The sequence below is a fragment of the Garra rufa genome, chromosome 16 (genome assembly GCF_049309525.1).
Source record: "Garra rufa chromosome 16, GarRuf1.0, whole genome shotgun sequence".
NCBI lineage: Eukaryota > Metazoa > Chordata > Actinopteri > Cypriniformes > Cyprinidae > Garra > Garra rufa.
Window position 1 is genome coordinate 22,728,095 of NC_133376.1, and position 24,925 is coordinate 22,753,019.

A 24,925-nucleotide genomic window follows, 5' to 3' on the forward strand; every position below is an offset into this window, starting at 1 on the left:
AAGCTGATTAAAAATGGCAGATCATTCTCTTCCAGCAGGAGGCGCTATCAGAATGGTACACAAAGCAGCGCTGCAGCTGACTTTGAAACGTGCAGCGCTCATATTTATTCAATTGATAGCCTTATAAAGTTTCATCGCAATTCTTGTCTTTTAGTCCCCACATTTAAGAGCACCTGAAATCATAATTAAGACTTTCTTAAACCCTAATAATACTGCAGTCATCAATGAAAATTAAGAGTTTTATTTTAAACACTGACTTTCAAAAACAACCCTTAGCCTACACAAAATATGTTTCTTTTTATTTATTCCCCACTGTGTTCGGCGCACAAGAGAAATATTAGGGAAGTAAATTAATATCAGCATATTAAGTAGCCTATATTCGTCTATCATTGTCTCTGAGAGAATATGCACGTCAGTTGCTGAAAGCACTGTTTTTACTTTCACTTTAACATATTGCGCAGTTTTCACTTTGCTTGTGTGGTCTCCATTGGCTCACCTTCATGGTTTAAAACATAAATATGTATAAAAATACAATATAAAAAGATATATTTACAATATTTTTCGATGTAACCCCAACATAATGCGTTTTCCATCAACGTTTTTCACTCACTGAAAGCTACCTCTGTTTGCACGCAATGCGCCGATCTCTGCTCTCATCACTGCACGGAAGATTGCACCCAAACGCTGACCCTGGTGTGCTTGATATAAATTTATTTATTAGAAATTAGTGTTTGGCATTTTTTTTTTTTTTTTTTTTTTTTTTATGTCAAAAGCTTTCACGGTCTGCATTGACGCATCTTGCGGTCCGAATCCGGAAATACACAAAAATGCTGAAAAACCAAATAATTTGTGAGACCTGAAGGATTTTTCTAAAAAACAAACAAACAAACAACAACAAAAAAACACAGCTGTGGATCATTCAGGTAACACAGTATTAAGAATCAACTATTATTTTCTCTTGTGGACTATATATATAAAGATCTTTTATGTTGTTATGTTTCTTATGAAATATCTTATTCAGGCCAGTAATAGGCTAAATAAAAAATAACATGAATTTTATTTGATCCCTCTTATTTTGGCAAATAATTAACATTTTGCAGATTCTGCAAAGTGTATGTACATTTAGATGAGTCCTGAATGTTTAGCTCAGACACTTTGGTTACAGAATGCAGTTATCACTCATTTGTTACAAAACTTGGTGTGAACAGATTTGTATTTAACACTTTGAAAGAGGACTAACAACCCATTCTGTTCCTGTGTAACCATGGGCTTTCTCATACCAGTTTTGATTTAGCTCTTCCTGCATTAGAAGCATCACCGCATTGTAATGGGAAAGAGTGTGAACTAAATCAAAACTGCAATCTTGCACTCAGGTTTAATTCCACGCTGCTGCTGTGAGAGATGGTCGAGCCCTGAGGGAGAGTCTACTCATCTGCTACACGTGCTGTAAATGAGGGGGCAAAACCTCCACTTACTGTACTGTCATTAATCATAAACATTGACTCAGGATTAAATGTCTGGACAGCACCTTCCATAATATTTTTACATCATTCACAGTCTTGCAGTATTATCGTTGCACCATATTTGTACTATAAAAGAGACTCTTTCTCTATTTCTGTTTCCCTCTCCCTCAATGGCATTCGCACAAAAAAGTACTCATCTTCTCTCTTGCGTTTCTTGTTCTTAAAAACGCCTTTCAATCCTACAGGGAATTGTAAAACACAGTGGCTTGCCCTGGAGCAAATTCCAAATCTATTAAGACACAAAAGAGTGTAATTGAATGGCTAGGCAGGATATTACTGAACACCAACAATGCCATCAGAGTGTTACTCACACATACACAACCGCATTCATGCTTTATTTATTGTATTCATTAGTGTTCAGATTATTTTTTTGCCAATGACAATAGGGTAAAAAGTTGAAAAGGTTGGTTAGCCAAAACCAATTTAGACTTACTTAAAAATACTTCACATGGTAAAATCGTCACACAGTAAAAAACGTAATATTATTACAATTTAAAATAACTCTGTTCTCTTTGAATATATTTTAAAATGTGATTTATTAGTTTTCAGAATCCATTACTCCAGTCTTCAGTGTTGCTGATATGCTGATTTGGTGCTTAAGAAACATTATTATCCATTTTGTATGATACTCTTATGGCACTTTTTGTTCTTTATAGCATCTGGCAGTGTAAATAATCTCAATTTCTCTTAAATGAAAAACGGAAGCTTAGCAGCTCTGTAAAATCTTTTGTGTTTCTCAGAAATAGGAACAAATAATACGTAAATGAAGACAAAAATGGAAATATACGAGTAAAGAGTAAAGTGTTGCCTTTGTGCATTATCTATGCAGTATTCAAATTGCATTTGATAGTCATGCTGTATTTTATTTTATTTTTTTCCATTACTGCCATTTCCTGACATAATGTGGCATGAGCTGACAGCGCTCATAAAATGATTGGTTGACAGGTGTCAGGTGATTAGGAAAGGAATAAACAGATTTCTCTCGATGCGGCACAGGAAATTTACTGTCTAACACTGTCTGTTTGGTTTCCTCAAATTCATTCAAGGTTTCCAGTGCATTCGTCACAGTATTCTTTCATTTTACCCATATACTTTTCGAAATGCCCCAATTTGGTAAGTCGGCAAGAGTTCATTTTCTTGGTCCCCCACTTAATGAAACAGCTTGAGCTTGTCTTATTGTTCATGTGTTAGTGGTGCTGGAATGGGAAGTTTTGAATGTTTTGCTGAGAGTTTGCATTCGTAATTAGTCATGGAAAACAACAGTGTCAAATACAGCTCTCAGCCACATGCTGTCTAGTTTTTTCCATGACTCACTGTCTGTTTTAACTGCAAATACAGAAGTCCGCCATCCTAATTTACAAACCCTCTTGCAGAGCTGTAACTTTGGTTTATTCAAATAAAAAAGTTATATTTTTACAGATTAGTACCCAGAACCCTTTGTACTATAACAAAATGTCTGGCTTCACAATCAATTGACGATCCTTGCATTAATCCACTGGTTTTAAAAATCACAGTATAGACTAAGACTGCCCTGTGCCTGCTTAAAACTCTATGTAAAGATGCAATGCCACATAAAAAGCTGGATTAAATTATGCATGCACTGACCCACCTCATCTCCAAGTATTAAAGTACTGTGTAAATGCATCTATGCCATCTCTAAGCAGCATTTAACAGACTGTGTAAAGACATCTAAATGACACTTTAAAGGCACTTCTATGATCTGCAGTGTAAATTAGGCAACTGACAAGTTAAGGCTGCTCTGTCCCTGCTCAAAATTTAGTGTACAGATGCAATGCTGCATAAAGGCAGATTAAATTATGCCTGCTCTGACCAACCTCATCTCCTAGTATCAAAGTATGTAGTTGCATTTGCTGTGTTGTAAATGCATTTATACCACCTCTGAGCAGCATTAAACAGTTTGTGTAAAGGCCACTTAAGAAGCATTTCTATACCAGCTTTGCAGTGTAAATTAGGCAACTGACAAGTTGAGGCTGCTCTGTGCCTACTCAAAATGTATTGTAAAGATGCAATGCTGCAAAAAAGCCAGACTAAATTATGCCTGCTCTGACCATCTCATCTAGTATTAAAGTATATTGTAAATACATCTATGCCAGCTCTAAGCAGCATTAAACAGTCTGGGTAAAGACATCTAAATGCCACTTTATAAGCACTTTTATGCCACCTTTGCGGTGTAAATCAGGCAACTGACAAGTTAAGGTTATACCTGCTCAAAATTTAGTGTTAAGATGCAATGCCGCATAAAAGCCAGACTAAATTATGCTTGTATAACTAAAGTAGTTTCAATTACTATGTACATGCATCTACGCCCCCTTTAAGCAGTGGTAAACAGTTTGGGTAAAAACATCTAAAGGCCACTTTAGAAGCACTTCTATGCCACATTTGCAGTGTAAATTAGGCAACTGACAAGTTAAGGCTGGTCTGTGCCTGCTCAAAGTTTATTGTAAGAATGCCATGATGCATAAAAGCCAGACTAAATTATGCCTGCTCAGACTCACCTCATCTCCTAGAATCAAAGTATATAGTTGCATTTGCAGTGTTGTAAATGCATTTATGCCACCTCTGAGCAGCATTAAACAGTCTGTGTAAAGACCCCTAAATTCCACTTCAGAAGCACTTATGTTTCACCCTTGCAGTGTAAATTTGCCAGTGGAAGGCTTTAGAGAATTAGAAATGAGCAAACTGTACTACAGACCTGATCTCTGGATAAATACATTAAAAATGACGCTCATGCATTTGTGCTGTTGTGCTTACTCTCAGATCCTTTCTCTCTCATAACCATTTCACCAAAGTATTCCCTCACGAACGCAGAGAGTGTGCCTTGCGGAATGAATCTGTCATTAAATGAGGATTGCTAAAGGTGCACCGGCGCTACACTGCTGTTATCCACTATATGAGCTGAGAGTAACACAATGAGTAAGAGACATTACCGACTAATTTGGTAAATTAGCTTTAAATGAGAGCACAGCGATGAAATGCGAAATTGCCATTTGCGAGGCGAGCGGCATGTTTGTCTTGTGCGCAAGCTGGTTATAATTCCCCGGATCTTTAATTGCATAATCATTTGAGATACCCCAACCCATGTACTCATTTGTTTTGCTGCAGCTTCATTATGTTTTCCACTTGTGTGCATGTCTGTGCATGAATGTAATTAAAATACCTGGAAACACCATTTTAGATGTTATTAACTTGATCATGGGAAGGAGATCAAATCAATCAAGATTTAGTGGAATTTTATTGGGGAATGTACTATTATTTAAAGTAGTTTAACTACAGTCGAGGTACTTAAAAAGTAGTTTCTTTTTACTTGAAGTTAGTTGCTGTCATGCTTTTGACTACCTCATTTCAACATTTTTCTGATCTCCTTTAAAGGATGCTTGCTGTCTGATTTATGAGTAGGTGGCTTCGGTTAACCCAAAAGGTCAGGGTACAGCTCAACTGAAAAGCAAATGAAGAGACTTTAGCATTAATTAGATCGACAGAAGTGTTTGGCACCTGGCTCTATTATTCCTCTTACACTGTATAAAAAATGAGAAATGATATGCGAGGATCTTTCAACAGCTATCCTATTTTTGACTGAATGATGTTGTTAAGTCTTGGCTGTGGAGATAATTATATTCAAACTAGATGTTAAGTTGAATAGTCTTAGTTGAAAAGAAGCCATCATAATGAACTGCTCCGTTCAGTTGGCATTTCTTCTGAGAGGCTCGTAGGAGCAGCCGTTATTTCCTACTGTCATTAAAATCTTAATTTCAAAACTAAATGAAAGTATCAGGAGACGCATGCTTAAAGCAGCACAAAGCCTATCATGATCATTATAAAGAGTGTTATGAAGCTATGAGTCAGATTGTAAAGCCATCCCAGCTCTTGCTTTGGGCAGTACGGCGACTTCAGCCGTATTAGATGCTCGTCAGACTCACGGAAGCGTCACGGCTGATTGATGGGGCTCATAAATAGATTTGGGGGTCAGGGGTTTGTTTGTTATCCTTGTCCCGCTCCAGGTTTGTGTTTGTTTGTATATGAGAAAAGTGGTTGGTGACATTTCAGAGCTAGAAAACTCAAAGGCTTGTTGGAGACATGAGCTACCTATGTGGGCAGGATATCTGACATTAATATTTCCGTGCATGTTTCCTCTGAGGAGGCAAGGGAGGCATTGTCTCCTCAAAATATTGGATGAGAAAAAAATTGTAGTACAAAAATTAAACAATGCCAATATTGCAAAATATTAAATGTATAAATCACCTGTTTTTCAGCAACACCAGCAGGTAAAGTTACAGCTGGAGTCCCTCCCCTGAGCCCATTGAGTTTTAACAGACCCCCTAAAGCGTGCTGTGAGTTTGGTGGGGGGTAATTGAAAATGAATGGGGAAAGTCACGTGAGTGAAGGCAATGCCTCCATCGCAATGTGATTGGATATCACTGGTTATGTTCAGCTGTGATTGGTTCATGCGATCAATCTTGCCTCTTGTGTTTGTGCGTGTTTGCAAATCAGTCTGAATAAATGATATAATGGCGTTAATGGAAAAGCTAATTTAAAAAGTAAGTAAACCATTGACACTTAGATATAACCATTTTGTTACGATGAAATAAGATTTAAAATGGAATGAAAACATGATCTGCAGGAGTTTTTAGTGAGTAATCAGCTTGGTAAAAAATTTAAGTATCTTGTACTTAAGTGTGACCAATGTTTACCAAGCTTTGATGACTGATTCAAACACCGTTAAAAGTTAACTATTAAAAAGAATAGCTGAACATAAGTTCACAAATAAAATATACTGTTTAAACTGTTAGTGCCTTGACTTATTTTAATATATATTAATTTAAAAATGCTTATATAATATATTTTTGTATAGCTTTAGTTTATTTTAGTTTGATTAATTTTCGTGCTTAAACGTTTTTCAATAATTTCGATAATTTCGATATTTATTAGTTATTTGTTTTTTGTTTTTTGTTTTTTACCTTAACTTCCCTAGTAAAAAAGTAATAGATTTAAACTTCATTTTGTTATGCTATATATAGTTCAAGTCTATTTACATATTTACTGACATATTGCTCGAGACTTACTAATATAAAAATTGTATTTTAACTTTTTTGGAGTCCTACTTGTGCACAATGCACATTTCGTAATATTAAGTCTAAAATGTTTTTTTAATTTCACAGTTGATGAGGATTGTATGATCTTTAAATAATATCGGTCTTTAAATGCGAAATATTTTAAGTGTACCTATACTGTACTTGTAATAGTGCCACTTTAGCACAATCAAATATACTTAAGTATATCTTTAGTTGGACTTTTGCACTACTTACACACAATTAAAGTGCATTAAGTACAAAATTAGCTTTAAATATACCAATTTAGTATAGTAAAAGCACAATTGCAGGGTATTTTTTATTAAATACATAATATGTAAATGTACACTGCCCTCCAAAAGTTTGGAAACGCCCTACAAAAGTGGGGTTTTGGACAATATTGGCATGAATCCTTTTTAATTTGTGATAATTTTGCACTGATATCGGACAACACAAACTACAAAAACATATTTTATTACATAAACAGGATATACATAGGAAAAAAAAAACTTTCAATTCATCAAAATATCCACTATTAGCAGCTATTATAGCTCTGCATAATCTGGGCATCCGAGCTGTCAGTTTCTTCAAACATTGACTTGATATATTGCTCCAAGCCTTCTGAAGGATTGCCAAAAGATTATGCACACTATGCTGATATCGTCCAAAACCACACTTTGCCAGGGGTGTTTCCAAACTTTTGGAGGGCAGTGTATGTGTAGTATACTTAGCATGAAATTAATGTATGTTTATTTTAATAATTGTAGTTTTGGTTTTAGTTTTAGTTAACAATAACAAAGTTTTGTAAGTAAAATGAAATGAGTGTACTGTATAAAATCATAAAAACATTGAATTAACAGTTCAAAAATTCATGTACTACATTTATGGTATTTTTAAATACATATGCAGGGTACATATGCATTTTTTTCTATCAAAAAATGTTGTGACTCGAAAATGTTCATGACCCATTTTCACATGAGGATATTTGTGCAATTAGCCTTTACTCGAGATCTTAGCAAAACATGGTCTTTTGGAATATTATTGTTAAAAAAAATAATAATAGATTATAATAATAATAGTCATTTGCATTACTTTTTAATTATTTGAAAGTATGTGTTTAGTGTCAATTTAGATTTAAAGTGTAATAATCTCATCTTTGTTTCTCAGTCAGGCCATAACAAGGGTAGCTCATTTATTCTTTTTGCATTTTAAAAATTGAGGCATCTATGTTATCACTAAACCAGCCCAACTTCTAGAGCAAAAAGTCTTTTAACCTTTCGTTTACTCTACACATGTTCGTAACTGTCTGCAGTACAGTTTGTTGCTTTAATGAAGTGCTAGGTGTCACAGGAAGTGATATTCACACCAGTAATGTGGCATCTGAGAACAGTTTGATGTTCTCACTAGAAATCACAGGTAGTCAAACTAACTGGAGCGATGTTGAAATGCCAAATCATTTTCTGTGAACAAAAGTAAGCTAGAAATAGATTTTAATAGCTGATGTGGACACCTAGTGAACAAACTTGAACAAGCCACACTTTCTCCCTGTTGTTTCTCAGAGGTCTATCAGCTTAGCCTTCCTGAAGACCAGAAGCTGAGCATCACCACGGTAACAGTGGGTCAGAGTGCCGTACTCACGTGTGCCATCACAGGAGACCAGCGTCCACCAATCATCTGGAGACGCAACAACCATGCTCTCAACATGCTGGAGCTGGAGGATATTAACGTGAGTGACGCACCTCTTTCACCTTATTTAGTTTCCGTCACACTCTGCTTTTACCCGGGTTGAGCATGTCTATGTACAAGCCATCTGGAAAGCGTTTCAATCAGCTACCTTTTTAAAGCTGTTGAAAGCAAGTGGCGGCACTTTCAAGCCAATAAACTGACACACAAGTGCAAACGCACGTTCAGCAGCAGCCTTGTTTTGAAATGATTTGACATGGTGTGGGATCATTCGATGTTCAATCTAATTCACTTTATCTTTCTTAATGTGCTTTGAACTCAGTGAAACCAGGTGGGATTTCACAAAAGAAGCCCATAAATAAGACAATAAGAGCTCAAATTAAAGTCTCAGAGTTTTCAGATGTTTTACAGTTGTGCCACGCTCCAGCTATAATATATATTTATTACAGTAACCTTAACCAACCCAGGCTGATGGAATATGGCCCCACGATACCAAATTGAGATATGAGTGATGTTTTAAATGTTCGTGCTGTAACGCAACATCACTCAACACGGCTACAACTCAATAGAAAGCACATTAGTGTAAATGAGGATTGAGAGAGAAGATACTCAAGAGAAACTAAATGGGTTTGGCAGTCTTTTATGATGCTTGATTGAGCCAATATGAAATGAAGTCATTTAAGACGAAAAGAACGGTTAGCATAAGAATTAAACAGAAGTACTTAAATAAATGAAAACAGCATAGAGAACATGGTATGTCTCTCTGGGGATATGCTGCAGGGAAGAAATGCAGTCTGACTAACATAAATGAATACAATTTCATTAAAGTGTTAAATATTTATAGGTAAGTTTATGAGTTTGCAGTCTGCCAAAAGGAAATTTGTATTCCCAAAACACTAGTGTTTATCTTAAAGGATTAGTGCACTCCTGAATTCAAATTTTCTGATAATTTACTCACTCCCTTGTCATCCGAAATGTTCGTGACTGACTTTCTTCAGTCGAAAAGAAATGAAGGTTTTTGAGGAAAACATTCCAGGATTTTTCTCCATATAGTGGACTTTAATGGGTATCAATGGGTTGAAGGTCCAAATTGCAGATTCAATGCAGCTTCAAAGGGCTCTACATGATAGCCAAGGAATAAGAGTCTTATCTAGTGAAACAATCAGTTGGTTTTTTTTTTTTTGGTTTTTTTTAAATAAACATTATACTTTTAAATCACAAATGCACGTCTTGCACTAGATCTGCGATGTTTGTTTACGACGCATTACATAATCACACTGAAAAAGTCACTTCGGTTCAAAAAGGTAGAGTATGGAGGAAAACTCCATCTCATTTTCTCCTCCAACTTCAAAATCGTCTGTCATCGTTGTTTTACCTTTTTTTGAAACTGGCGTTTGACTTTCTTTGTACATTTGCTTTGTAAAAGCTGGGTCGGTACTAGGGCTGCATGATAAATGGAAATGAAATCGCAATCACGATTAAGCAGAAGCTGCGATTGTCATGCATATCTTTCAGTGAAGCATGATTCTGTGATCAGCAGTAAATCTCCATCCGAAGGCCAGAGGGCGCTCTCGATCTCACGTGGATACTCCAAATACACACGGAAGAAGAAACCCAGGAAATGCCGATATCGCGTCAGCTGAATAAACATAAGATTTAACAGTTTTCATTGATTCAACGTGATTAATAAACACACGACTACGACAAATATGGTTTATCTAAGTTTTTCTTATTATAATTTTCATTATAATAAAGTATATTTATAATGCAATGCCTTTATCACTGCTTAGAATACTATGAAATATGTTGTGTGCCTTATTTTGTGTTAGAAGCCACATCATCTCACAGAAAGATTTATTTCAAACACTCGACTGACATTATGAGTGAGTTTGGAGTAAAAATATGTCATTAAATGTGGTATTTTCACATGCTTTCAGATGTAGCGCCATTTACTACACAGAGCCATAGTTCACTGAGAAGCTACGCAAACAGCTGTCGTTATCACAGAACGATTTCTTTCGATTACATTATCGTGTGATTAAATCGTCTGCGATAATGAGCACAATATAGCGCAGCTTGTCAGTGAACTACAGTTCTGTGTAGTACACGCTGCTACATCTGAAAGCAGGTGCTGGGGATTTACTATTGATTATACAACCGGCTTTACTGACAAAATGCGCATGAAAATCGCCTTTGATTCATCGTGCACCCCTAGTCAGTACTTCTGCTTACAACTTGCATGAGTACAGAATGCGTGGTGGTGAGATATAGTGGAAGAGGAGCATTTGTGGTTAAAAAATATATACATTTAAATTTTTTTTAGTAAATGAACAATCATTTCGCTAGATAAGACCCTTATTCCTCGGCTGGAATCATGTAGAGCCCTTTGAAGCTGCATTGGAACTGCAATTTGGACCTTCAACCTGTTGATCTCCGTTGAAGTCCGTTATGTGGAGAAAAGTGCTGAAATGTTTTCCTCAAAAACCTTAATTTTTTTTCGACTGAAGAAAGAAAGACATGAACATCTTTGATGACATTAGGGTGAGCAAATTATTCAGGAATTTTTTATTCTGAAAGTGAACTAATCCTTTATTTTTTTATTTTTCATTTTTTTAAATTTGCGGCATGTAGTGTAGAGCAAAGCTGTTCATTCTTCATGTTACAGTGTACTTTAATTTCTATTGAGAGCCTGTATATTTGACCAGCCAAAAGCTTGGCTCACTGGGGTATTCGACAATTGAGTCAACACTAGCCTCTGTGTCATCCTTAATGCATTAAAAGTTTATGAGGCTTTTAAATGAGGAAGAGTCTGTGGCTGCCAAGAGCCGTCTCTAGAACCTTCACCCTGCAGTCTCTACCACAATATAAGCCATATGGGACATGCACACGCACACAAGATGGTGGCATCTACATGAATAATCTAAGGACTCAGAGGAAAGCTTGTTTAAATGTCAGTAGCTCCACAAGCCACAGACAATCCTTTAGGACAGCAAAGCTGGCTGACCTAAACCAGAAGACTTATGCAGAAAAACATTCATGTACCTTTGAGGTAGTCTCTGCATTCCCAGAGCACTATATATGTATGTTTGTCATGACAAGTTGCATTAACATTTTATTCTTTTATTTTATTTTATTTATTATTTTATTTTATTCAGGTATAGTTGGGGGTTAAAGGAGAAGTTCACTTCCAGAACAAAAATTTACAAATAATTTACTCACCCCCTTGTCATCCAAGATGTTCATGTTTTTCTTTCTTCAGTTGTAAAGAAATTATGTTTTTTGAGGAAAACATTTCAGGATTTCTCTCCATATTGTGGACTTCTATGGTGCCCCCAAGTTTGAACTTCCAAAATGCAGTTTAAATGCCGCTTCAAAGGATTTTCTGACAAATTTGAAGTTGGAGAAGAAAATGAGATGGGAGTTTTTCGAACTACCCTACCTGTCTTGAATCAGAATACACAGAGTTCAAGCATAGCTAGACAAAATGAGCACTTGAGGTTAAAAAATATATAAATTGTCAGTTATTTTTAGAAAATAACTGATCATTTCACTAGATAGGACCCTTCTTCCTCGGCTGGGATCGTTTAAAGCCCTTTGAAGGCCCTTTGAATTTTGATAGTTCAAACTCGGGGGCACCATAGAAGTCCACTATATGGAGAGAAAGAAGGAAAGAAAGACATGAACATCTTGGGGGTGAGTAAATTATCTGTACATTTTGTTCTGGAAGTGAACTACTTTGAGTTCAGCGAATTTAATTTGTATTATAAATAAAATAGTTTTATTTTTAATTTCAGCATTTCTTTCTTTCTTTTCTGTGTCTGCTTTTTAGTCTGCTGTCAGAGAGACCTCATTAATCCAAGTATAGTTAGAGGTAACTTCGTTAAGTAATTTTGTAAATGTAAGGAAGCATCTTGCGCACATTAATGTGCTGAAAATGAGGGATCTTGCTGAGCGTTGCGTCATGGGACGCAACTGAGACCACCACATGGCCATTATTATAAAACGCTGCCTGAATACATAAAACAAAGGAAGAGGATTTAGAGACTAAAGTAGAAACTGTGGGCAAAACTTTATTAAGGATCCGCAGGACAAATTGTTTGAGCTAGCATATGGTCTCACACCGTAATATTCCAGATTGTATATTTCCTTTTTAACATTAATCAAGAAGATTCAAAACGGTTCAAACTAGATGTCTAATCACTACAATGTGACAACTGTTTCATGTAGAACAGAAATCTTTGCATGTTGACATTTTCACTTTGCACCTAAAACAATTCTTGAAACTGAAATGTTGTTGTTTGGATTGATTTTTTTTCTGCAGATCCCTTCTCAGGTAGGTTCATGTTTTTGGGTCTGCATGCCTTTAAGCTGCTAAAATCAGAAAACCCTGAAGCTAATCAGTTCTAACACCACAATTAACCCTCGGTGACTTACAAATCTGAAGACCAGGTTAAGGTGCCTGCACTATTGAGTTGGTTCAGAGTCAAGGGAAATGAAGGAGCTGGTGGTTTGCACTCTTCAGCGCTTCTTCAAGACATCCTATTTCTCTGTTCATTTACCATGAGGGATGCCATACCCTGGAGTTATATTTTGCAGCAGTTTGCTGTATATTATATGCCTTATAACACACTGTAGTGTAAACCACTGTTGGGTAAACTTTGAAACTGACAGATTTAAACTAAATACAGTTGCATTAGGTTATAAATTATATAAATTCTAATATGGCAACATTAAATTAAATATATAGCTGTAAAATCATGTGAAATGTCACATAGGGAATCAAATGAATCTTTTTTGTCAATCAGTTAAAATTAATCATCTGAATTAACTGATTGCCATTAAGAAATCACACTTTCCACTTGAGAGAGTTGTTTTGGGAGTGTGTTTGATTATTGCCTCGATTTGTTTGGTTTTAAAGTTGCATGCACAATATATAATGTCACATTAAAACCAGTAATGTACCATCATTCTACACTGGCACTCATTAATTAAAATTATTATAGTTATTGCCATGCTATTTAACAGTAGCGTTACTACTTACAGTTTAAAGGTGCAGTATGTAATACCTTTCTCCTCAGACTTAATGTGCCAAGACTTTTTAGGTCGGGTACAATCTGCAATCTGTGACCCAGTTCGTTTGCTCACTTCCTAGTTGCAGTACGCTGTGTTTTCTGTAAACTGGCAACCCGGGCTTTCAAAATTTTATTGGGTAAACTATAAGTGGGCGGACTCACACGGACCAAATCAAAAACAGACATTCCGACACGGAATCAATGTTGCCAAGTCTGCAGTTTTGCCGCAGAATTGAGTTATTTTAACACTGTTGCCGCTGGTTGCTTTTTAGATGGATGCCGAGACTTATTAGGTCAGGTACAATCTGCGATCTGTGACCCAGTTCATTTGCTCACTTCCTAGTTGCAGTATGCTGTGTTTTCTGCAAACTGGCAATCCGGGCTTTCAAAAGTTAATTGGGTAAACTGTAAGTGGGCAGACTCACACAAATTAAATCAAAAACAGACATTCCGAGACGGAATTAGTGTTGCCAAGTCTGCAATTTTCCCTGCAAGTTGCCGCTGGTTGTTTTTCAGGTCCCAGGTTGAATCAATCAGGAAACGGCTAAGTATTAACTTAGACTTATTTAGAACAGGAACTGCCAATACTACCGAGTCTAGTTCCCTCTGTGAACTGACTCAAGATAGAGACTAGCAGATCTGTCCTAGGACAGAAACCGTTCTAGCAGGGGTTACCCTCAGGTAACACACCCTGGATAACAGATGGTCAGGAGATATCGAAGGTGATATTGAGTGGAGTTGGACCCAGGGAGACCGGGGTTTTAGACCAACTCAAAAATGGGAACGAAGGACCGCGTAACCCATACCGTATAGGATTTTAGAGAAGAACCCAGAAACTTGGTGGGGACTTACCACTTATGTGGATTTTAGGAAGTGCACAGGGATTGTGTGCGCACTTACCACTATTGTGGATTTCAGAAAGTGCCCAGGTGTTCAACGTGGGACACTTACCCTAGTAGGGGAGCAATGCTACACCCCAATCAGGACAGACAGTCCGCAAACTGTTAGTCGACTGATGAAATCATGGAGCTACTGACCATCATGATAGTGGATGTGAATAGATTTCACCCTTCCTCAGAAGGGGAGCCTACTTCCCCTGCCAGGAACAGTGCTCTTAAGTGGGACCCTTCTCAAAGGGGAGCAATCATGCTTGACTCAGGAAGCCTGGTGACAGACTCTACCCAATAAAATGGGAATCTGACCAAAACCCGCCAGAGGGTGGTGCTCTAGAGGACCCTTTCCGTAGAAAGTGGAGCTACCAAAGTCATCTCAAGGCCCTGAGAAAGGAGAGCTCCTGGTTAGTGATGAGGACAGACTCCTAACCCTGAAGGCCAGGGAGGAACGCCCGTCCTGACGAGGGGGCGCTCGTTGGGGACCCTTTCCTCAAAAAGGGGAGAGCCCAGCTCGTGCGTGAGGGGTAAAGGTCCTGGAAGTCATGAGGACAGACTCCTAACCCTGAAGGCCAGGGAGGAACGCCCATCCAGCCGAGAGGGCGCTCATTAGGGACCCTTTCCTCGGAAAGGGGAGAGCCCAGCTCGTGCGTGAGGCCTGAAGAGTGAGAATCATCCTGGACAAGAGGGACAGGCTTCTAACCCAGATGAACCAGGAGGAAAACCTGGCTTTGTCAGCGAAAAGCGGTACTCTGAAAAACCCTTTCCGCGGAAAGGGGAGTACTACTTAGGTCGAAACGACCCTGCCCTCGGGCTAACAGGGGGATCGACAGAGACCAGTCTAGGTGGACTTATGTTCCTGTCTCAACAGGACATAAATTTCCCAGAGCAGGAACTGGAGGACTGAGAAATTGCTCCTCGGAGACAAAAACTCAGGAGGTGCTGGAAAGAACCTTCAGCTGATGAGATCACTCCAGGATCTGGAGTCCACAGAGAGGGTCTGGAAGAGGGATTCTCACAAAAGGCCTGCAAAGGACAGCGTTAAACATGCCAAGGGCAATCCTAAGAAAGAAACTTAGGGAGCTTACCTTGAAGAGGACATAAGTCCTGTGTCTAACATATGCTGTACGGGTGGTTTACCGCACGACCTGTGGCATGGAGAGGACGAACACTGCCGTAACCATAATCCATAGGATCAGAGGGAGAGCATCTGCCGTAGACTCGTCATAATTTTCTCTGAGAAGCAAAAACACAACACACAGGCCTGAGACAGTATAAAGTTCCTTTTCTTGTATTAAAAGAAAAAAATGGATCGTACTCACCCATAAGTGACCTGCATTTAACTCAAACTTAAACAAAACCTGTTTAAGGAGTTAAAATCCAGACCATCAGTAATGGAGGTTCTATGGGACATAAGGACCGCTAAGAAGTCATAGGTTCAAGGAGCGTGCAGGGAGCTCGTGTTGTTGGGGCCAATGAGCCTGGAAAACTAACAGATCAGTGAAAGACCTCCGGTTTGTCCTCCTAAAAGCAGCCCAAACCAACAGAGTGGGCTGTCTACTTAAAACCATAGCAGGGAGACAGCACCATCTAGGCAAGAGCTTAAAGAGAACTGCTCAAAAACCCTTAAAGGGGAGCATTCAGTAAGCCAACACACAGACATTCTCAGATATCTGTGTGTGTAGGAAGGACCACCAGAGGTGAAAACTGACCAAAAGCCTCCAGACCCTACAGGGGGAGAATTAACACACAGCTAGCCTCAGACAGCTGTAGTTAATAAGACTGTCCTGCCATAATCATGGCTGAACTGGTCTCAGGAAATCCCCCTTTTTTTTTTTTTTTTTTGGCGGTTAATTAACTCCACAATCGCGACGCGCAGCACATATTCGGCTCTCGCGGGAGCTAAACATACTCCGCCCAAGCGCCAAATTCCCTCAGGGATAAAGCAAGCAAGGAGCCGCTGGCGACGCCGCAAATACGTTAGTTAATGCCACGGGAGGCAAACACACTCACGCAAAATGAGGAACAGAGAAACTCACCTCCCTCCTTTGCAAATGCGTTTTTGCGATGAGTCCCATTAGTTCCCTCGGGAGCTGAACGTGCTGTAATTTACCACACCCACATAGCTGAGAGTCATGCAAGTGGGTATGAGAGCGTGCCTCTCGTTACAAACAAGCAATGAATGCACTGATTGCATTCTACGCTCTCAAGAGCTAATGTTGCTTGCGTTCTCACCGCACAGTTTGGACCGTGTGAAAGTGCGGGTATCAGATTACCACACACGTCACACGCAGGCCTCCGGTGAGAGAATACATGCACTCTTAGACAAAGAGAAGCTGAAGACGACGAAGAGGATGTGTGTTTACACCGGCGCCTCTTTATACAGTGAAGCCCGGTAGTGACGCACCAGCAGCGGTGGTCCCGCCGCGGTGACGTCATACGCTGTCGCCAGCCATTTCATGTAGTTTTTTCATATGCATTCTTCAGACACGAGTCACGCTGCGGCGTTCCCCAATAGCGACCCCTAGGGGACGCGGTGAGAGTTCCCTCGGAAGGGAACTGTATTTTACACTGTGGAATGCGATTTTTTTTTATGGGAGACCCTCCTCAAAACGCCATTGGACTAATTTTAAGTAGCAATTGTACGGTTTTGTTGTGAAAACCTGTTTGTCATGTAATTCTTTTATCGTTTGGCAGCCCTAATTATTTGAGTTGATTTATCTGCATTATAATATGCTGTGGTCATGGAGCTTTTTAAATGGATGCCAAGGCTTTTTAGGTTGGATAGAATCTGCAATCTTTGACCTAGATTTCGTTTGCTCGCTTCAGTGGCTGCCGTATGTGGAGTTTTATGCAAACTGGCAACCCCAGGCTGTTGAAATATTATTGGGTAAACTGTAAGTGGACTCACACAGACCAAATCAAAAACAGACATTCCGAAACATTTTTTCAGTGGAATTGGGCTACTTTAACATTGCTGGTTGTTTTTCATGTCCGTGGGTTAAAGTGACTCCAAAAACATGATATTTATACCCTGGAATGAGAATTTTACCAGGGGAACCCCACGTGTTTTACCACAAGGAATATGATTTTTAATGGGGGAATCACCTCGAAATGTGATTGGGCTACTTTTGAGTAGCAGTTGGGTGGGTTTTGTTTTGAAAACCTGGCAACCCTGCATGGAAGGCACATTTTTAAAGGAGAATAACTGGCTGTAGCATTGTTTTTCGTAGAAACAAGTATGTAAAGCATGTTTCCTGAATATCTACAAATGTATTATTTGAATCAGGTGTTTTAATGCAAAAAATTACATACTGCACCTATAATTCTCCTAATACTGGTGCACACTTTCACTATGGCTTTGTGTGCATACATGTGAGTGCATTATTTTTTTCGGTCATGCTGCGTAATTCTGGCTTTATCTGGATTCTGCACCCTAATCAAATCAAATCAAAATTAACATATTTAATCAGAACCATCTGAATCGTCCTTGAAGGAATACTTGTGTGTTCCTGAGCATCAGGATGTCAGGACAGGCCAGTTGACCTTGTAAAAACAATGGCGTTTGAATTCATTAGCTTCATGGGGTTTTGTTTAGACATTGATGGTGTTTCTCTTCAGCCTTTGTTGTCTCTGATTCAGCTTGTTGCTCTATGCACTGATTCTTCTTTTTTTCTATTCTTATTATTAGACTTTCAAATGACTGGTGTGAAGTGATTTTATTTCATATTCAGAGGCTCCTCTGTTTTGCCTCTTAATAAAATGCTCTTTTTCTGTACCGTTGTTTTCACTCATTAACAGCACGTTGTGAGGAAAGGGGCTTGTTTATTTGCATGATCAAGGTCGTGGCCTGTAGTGAGAGTTTCACATTCTTACTAGTGCATATTAACACACAGCCTAACTGCTATTCCACATTGATCAAATGTAGAAACAGTCATTTTAATGTCTACTTAATGCTTTTATCTGGCACAATAGTGTAATGTATTTGAATTGTATTCATTTGGGAGCTTTTCTTAGCAGCTAATAACATATGCAATTATTTGCATTTAGTCTGTTTGTCATGTAATTCTTTTATCGGTTGGCAGCCCTAATTATTTGAGAATTTTCTGAATGTAATTCTTTTATCATTTGGGAGACTTAATTTTCATTTTCAGTTGCATCTCTCTATTGCTCCTATTTTAAAGAGGGAGTTCATCAAAAAATAAAATTCTATTATTTATTCATTCTCATATGATTTAAAACCTGTATGACTTTTTTCGTATGCAGAACACAAAGTATTTATTTATTTATTTATTTTTTGGTCCATACAATGAAAATCACCCAAAAAAAGTAAAAAAGCCATACACAAAATGATTGGGTGAGTAAATGGTAACAAAATGTAGATTTTAGGTTGAACTGTACCTTTAAGTTTGTTGTTTTTCTCAGAAGCAGTGTGTGGAGAATAAATGGTGTGTGTAGAGCTTTAATGACGGCCTGCAGCAGAGCTGATGCAAATGTCCTCTGCAATCTGCTCCTATTGATTACCTCGTTTTTTAACTATCCTCATTCTCCTTTTCTTTCTCTCTCAGTACCTCGCTGTTTTCTTTTCAGAGTTTCACCACAAGCTGCTCTCTTTTCAGTCCAGTATCTGTATGCTTGATTGCGCTTCCATGTTTTTATTTGCAGATTTATGCACTCAAGCTAACGTTGATTATAGGAGTACACTCTGACATTTCCAGCTCTGGGCTGTTGTTTGCACTTGTGTGTCATAATCTTTCACTCTGTAAGGTCACGGTGATGGTGGTTTTGTGTATTTTTAACAGGATTTCGGAGATGATGGATCGCTGTACATTACCAAGGTGACCACAACGCACATGGGCAACTACACCTGCCATGCAGACGGCTACGAGCAGCTTTTCCAAACGCACACCCTGCAGGTTAATGGTATGTAATGTACAAGCACATTCACTTGCAAAACTGACCCTTCACAGTGAGTTTGATTGAGAGGCGATCTGACCAATCATTGTTGAAGTGCTTTGAAACATGCATTCTTATGCTGCCTTCACATGCTATCAGAAATTTTCCATTTTTGAAGTCACGATTACGATCTTGTCGTATTCAAGTGCTTTAATGTTGGAAAGAATAAAATGTAGCATCCCACTGGTTGACACTCATATAAACATTCACGCAGCTACATATGCAGTTTGCTGACAATTCTGGAATTTCTGTCAAATACATGCTTATTTCACTGTTTCAAATGATCATTCATATCTAGCCTATAAATACATTACTTTAGCGACAAGACAAAGGGATGTAGTTGTTGTGAGAACAGCATTGACAGCAGCAATGTTTAAACTTTGGTATCAAAAGTTTTTTCCAAATTTGCCAGTAGTAAATAAGACTTGAGATGCGTTTACGTTAGGGCTGCAACGATTAATCGAACGATGTTGTGAGGCGCGTCTAGACAATGAAGCCGGTACTTTGATTAGTAGTAAATCTCCATCACGTGCGTTCAGCTGGAGCGGCAATTCAAACACCCCGCCGTAAATCACTGACAAGCCACGCCAAATCGCGCTGAAAATCGAATTCGTGACACGTGATGGAGATTTACTACTAATCAAAGTACCGGCTTCATTGTCTAGACGCGCCTCACAACATCGTTCGATTAATCGTTGCAGCCCTAGTTTACGTCAAATTTTAGATTAGGAAACTAGTATTTACGATAATTCCGATAGCATGTGATGGCAGCATTATTCTGAGTTGACTGAAACAGAAAGACAGGGCAGGATACAGTGCCTTGCGAAATTATTAATACCCCTTCATTTTTTTCACATTTTGTTATGTTGCTCCCTTATGTTAAACTACTTTAAATTACTTTTTTCCCCACATCAGTCTACACTCCCTACTCCATAATGGCAAAGCAAAAAATAGGTTTTTAACATTTGTGCAAATTTATTAAAAATAAAAAACTGAAAAGATCCCGTTGCATAAGTATTCATAGCCTTTTCTGGGACACACGAAATTTAGCTCAGGAGCATTCATATTGCTTCTAGATGTTACTACACTTCGAGTGGAGTTAAACTGTGGCAAATTCATTTGAATGAGTATGATTTAGAAATGCACACACCTCTTAGAAAAGGTCTAACAGCTGAAATTCATATCAGAGCAAAAACCAAGTCCTGAGGTCAAGATAACTGCCTGTAGAGCTCAGTGACAGACTTGTGTTAAGGCAATGATCTAGGGAAGAGTTCAGAAAAAAATCTGCAGCATTGAAGGTTCACAGAGGCATGTAGCCTCCAATATCCATAATGGAAGACGATTGGAACAACTAGGTCTCTAGAAAATGTCTGCCAGCCCCCATCCAAGCTGACAGAGCTTGAGAGGTGAAAAGGTGAGGCCAAATGCAGATGTGCAAAGCTTGTCACATCATACCCAAAAAGACTTGAGGCTGTAAAGGTGCTTCAACTATGTACTGAGTTAAGGGTATGAATACTTATGCAGGGTTCTTATTTCAGTGTTTTATTTTTGATAAATTTGTAAAATTTGCTAATGTGGTTTTTGCTTTGTCATTATTATGGTGTATGAAGTGTAAATTGATGCCGGGAAAATCTAATTTAAAGCAGTTTAACATAATGCTGCAACAAAACAAAATGTGAAAAAATTAATGTATCATGTTTTGTATGTATCATAATTTAGGCCAAAGCCACTGAGCTCAGTAAAGCCGCATTTGACAGCATACGACAGCCACAAGCTCAACCGTACCGATATAAAACATACCATTCTGTGTAGAATTCAAATGGGTCCGATATGTTTTGTGGTCTGCGCTGACTCGCACATATGATCTGATCTGTTCTTGTGATACAGCGCGAAACCAGACTTCTTTCACCTCAGTAGTTAGCATATTTACACTGAATCATTCCCTATCCCTTATATAGTGCACAACGTGCCATTCACCGTACAGATAATACTAATTCTGTGAACAAGTGATTGATTTTTAGAGTGTAGGGGGTGGGACGCTTTGGATTCTAGAGTGCGTTTGATTGGACAGAAAGGTTGATGAGAATCTGAAGTGCAGGGTGATGTCATCAAAATCGTTTATCCATATTGCAGAAAGTTAGAGATTGTAAGTTTTGGATGCTTATGTCTTATATAATGCTTAAATCAGAACTGTGTCATTGTTTTAAAACACTCTAGCTTATAGATAACCTTAAGGCTAACATATTCATACTAAAAGCCAAAAAAATCCATTTTGATTTCATGGGGACTCTAAAAGTGCTTTTTCATAATTTCATACTTTCTTCTAAAGGGCAAAAGGTTCTTTTAGCATTGTCCTGGTTCTCTGTGGATGAAGCTTTTCATCATATCTTGAACTCCTGCTACCTTTTCCCTCACCTTTTCTCATTGACATATGAAACGCAGAGTAATCAAATGGCCATAAATGATAACATCACATTTTAATTGGATAAAAAGAACATTTGAACTTGCCTCTGGAGATGTTGCCTAGCAATTAATCATGGTCAGATTTGGGAGGAAATTGAAAATTAATTAGGAGATGACACATGTTCCCTTTTTGTGTTTTAAGTCACAAGAGTACTAGTGCTCTGTCTTTACTTAATTATGCTTCCTGATGACCAAGAGCATTGGAATATAGTTTGGTCTTATTTTTATTTTATTTTATTTTTTTCAGTCCTCAGTCAGTTTGCTAATATGTATTGCGTCTGTGTAGTTTAATTTAAGCAAAAAGCATTCCTTTATAGCAGACAAACAATTTTTAATTAATTTCCACCATGGCACACGTAAATGACCACCAACCTTTTGGCTTTCAATTGTTGTCCTTAACACCTTTTTTTCATTTTTCTCATTTATAATAATGACAATATAATGAAGTTGCTTTGTTTCCCATGCAGGGTTTCGCCTGATTGTTAGCTCAGGTGAATAAAACAGATGAAAAAAAAACACATACATCTGTGATGCATTATAAATATATATTTTTTGTATTGGGTGTGGGTGTCATTTTCCGTTATTTTTAAAGACCCTGAGGAGCACGCAGATGTATGAGAGCAGTGTTAGCCGGGAAAATGAAAGGGGTCGGACAGGTTCGCAGAGACCTGCTGAGTCTCAGAGGTGGTGAAATGGAGAGGAAACTCTAATCGAGGACACTGAAAGCTCATCAGCACTGACGCACATACAAAAGCCCCAGAATAACACACACTTCTCCGTGCCGCGTGTAATGGACACGTCCGCACACCAAGAGAGACAAAGACAAACATAAACTAATAAATCTGACTCTCAATTTCACGGAGGAACAAATACACACAGAGAATTTATCCGGTCCAGTGATGGCAGACTTACACGCTGCCGAGCCAAAACACTTGCTTATTCTCACAGAAAATCAACATTGAGGAAAACAAAGAAAAGGAGGGCAGAGGAATAAAAGGAGGGAGATTGGAGGAGACAAGAGGCCATGAGAATTTTGTGATAGAGCTGTCAGCTTTGATGCGTTTCACACAGGGGACAATCTCAAGTCGATCCCCAGGTAATAAAACACACACTAAGATAGATACTGGTACACACACAGACAACTACACACAGAAAGATGTCATTTCATAAGGATTTTTATTTCTAGGTTGAGCTTAGTAAAAAATAAGAACGAGAGAGAGCACTGGTTATGTTCTTCAGTGTAGCTCATTTAACCAAAATATCATATTTTTTAAATAAAAGGGTAATTAACCTAGAAATAAAACATCTGTAGTTATTTACAGTAATTTTTTTATTTGTATGTTTGTTTTTTCATTGAAAATTATCCTGGCTAATGAAGGTGAAAATAAACTAGATCTGTCAACCAGCAAAAATGCCACAGAAGCAAGTCCATATAAATTGTTTTTTGTCCAAAAACGAGTTTTGTCCATAAAAGATAATGGTGAATAATTATCTAAACAGCATTTTTATGGCTTCAAAACATGATTAAAGTGTATCACATTGGCTACGAGTGTGATATTGAATTTTTACAACAGTTTGATGGCACAAATGTGTAAATAAATAATAAATAATCACTAAGTATCTTAAAAACACTCTTTTGTGTAAACTACTTCCATTCCACCACAGATTCAACTCAGTTTGACAGTTTAACAGCTGAGTAATGCCGAGTTCAGACTGCATGATTTTAGCCCCGATTTTGACTCGCCGACAGGTTTTGAGAAATCGCCGACAAATGCCCGAAATCACAGGCAAATCGGTGCTCGTTCACGCGAGTGACAATCACACAGTGTGAAATATCAAAGACGCGATCTGAGAGAATCGCCGACGTGTCGCCGACACCCGTGAGATATTTGGCATGCTAAATATCTGGACCTGTTGGCGATTCAAAATCATGCCGTGTGAAAGCTGATCTGACTGAAAATAACATCGGTGAGTACCTACAGCCAATGAGACAGCAACATCCAGGCCAGTGGGAAGTTGGGGGAGGAGTTACAAAGGTATAGACCACAATATCAACAAGCATAGCTTCGGCTTCTTTTCTTTTCGCTGCAAATGAGTGCACATGCAAGCTGTATGACAAGCTTCTTGCGGGCTACCATTTTTTTTTATAATAATCCCAGTCTCACATGAGAACTCGCACAACTGACCTCACGTTGTTTCCATGTCACTTCTCGCGTGTGTTTGGTTGTGAGACGTAGTTTGCAAACCGGGACAAAGTTGTCAGCGATTCTTCCTATTGTGAAGTCATGCAGTGTGAAACCCCCTGTCGCCGATCCATCGTGCAGTGTGAACACAGCAGCGACGGAATGCTACCCCAGATAGTCACACAGTGTGAAAACATCTGTGAGGCGATTGCTTTGAAAATCGTGCAGTCTGAACTCGGCATAAGTGATTACCTGCATCTGAAACAGCATTCATTCTTCAGCTCAATCTAATATTCAGAGTAAAACATTAGTTTGATTGTCCACTGAGGAAAGTGCTTTCTTTGTCAGACTATCCTTTCAACTGTTCAATGCCCTTTAACTGTAAAGGGATTTTCCATAATGCTGGTCAACACTTGCAACAGTTATCTTATAATATTAAAATCTAAATACGATCAAAAATTGATTTCTAAACATGTGCTGTTAAAATTATATTAAATATGTTGCTTTTTCTTCCTTGAACTCAGTATCACAAATATGCTGATATACTTTTCTACGTTTCCATCATGCATGGCTTTGTTTTCACACGGTTTACTGTTTATCATAATCTGCTCATTACCAATGAGCTGATCTTGGAACACCACAAGGGCCTGAGCTCGCGATTTTTACACTCAATGATTTCTGCTTTCCAATCCTGAGTTGAACTCCACAGTAAATAGTCTGAGTCCCAGGGAGCTTAAGACTCAGATTTTACTCCCTGTGCCTTGAAGCAAAGCATTTCATTAAATCAACCCCCATCGCGTGCTACAAACTGGTGCCCCTGCCACCGCTGTCCAAACATTTCCTCTCATTTCTCCCATTTCCTCTCATATAGAGTTGAAAATAAAGTAAACTGCTTAAATAAAGATGTTTATTATTATTATCATGCTTGGCTTGCATTTTTTTATCTTCCTACTGTAAGAGATATGTATTTAATAATTTATGACAGTTTGCAGCCGTCCTCAAAAGCTCAGTTTCTGTGGTGATTTGGTAGCATATACAGTCAAAAGTCAAACAATTAAAGCAATATAT

At 38.3% G+C, this 24,925-nt stretch overlaps 1 protein-coding gene across 2 annotated transcripts in view; it reads left to right on the forward strand.

Moving 5' to 3' along the window:
* The window catches only part of fstl5 (follistatin-like 5), a 184,387-nt gene that overhangs the window by 117,324 nt on the left and 42,138 nt on the right, over positions 1 to 24,925 (forward strand). For both annotated transcript variants that reach the window (XM_073821086.1, XM_073821087.1), the window contains exons 7-8: positions 8,170 to 8,336; positions 19,058 to 19,178. In XM_073821086.1, the coding sequence (XP_073677187.1) occupies positions 8,170 to 8,336; positions 19,058 to 19,178 (288 nt within the window). The remainder of the gene's footprint in view (positions 1 to 8,169; positions 8,337 to 19,057; positions 19,179 to 24,925) is intronic.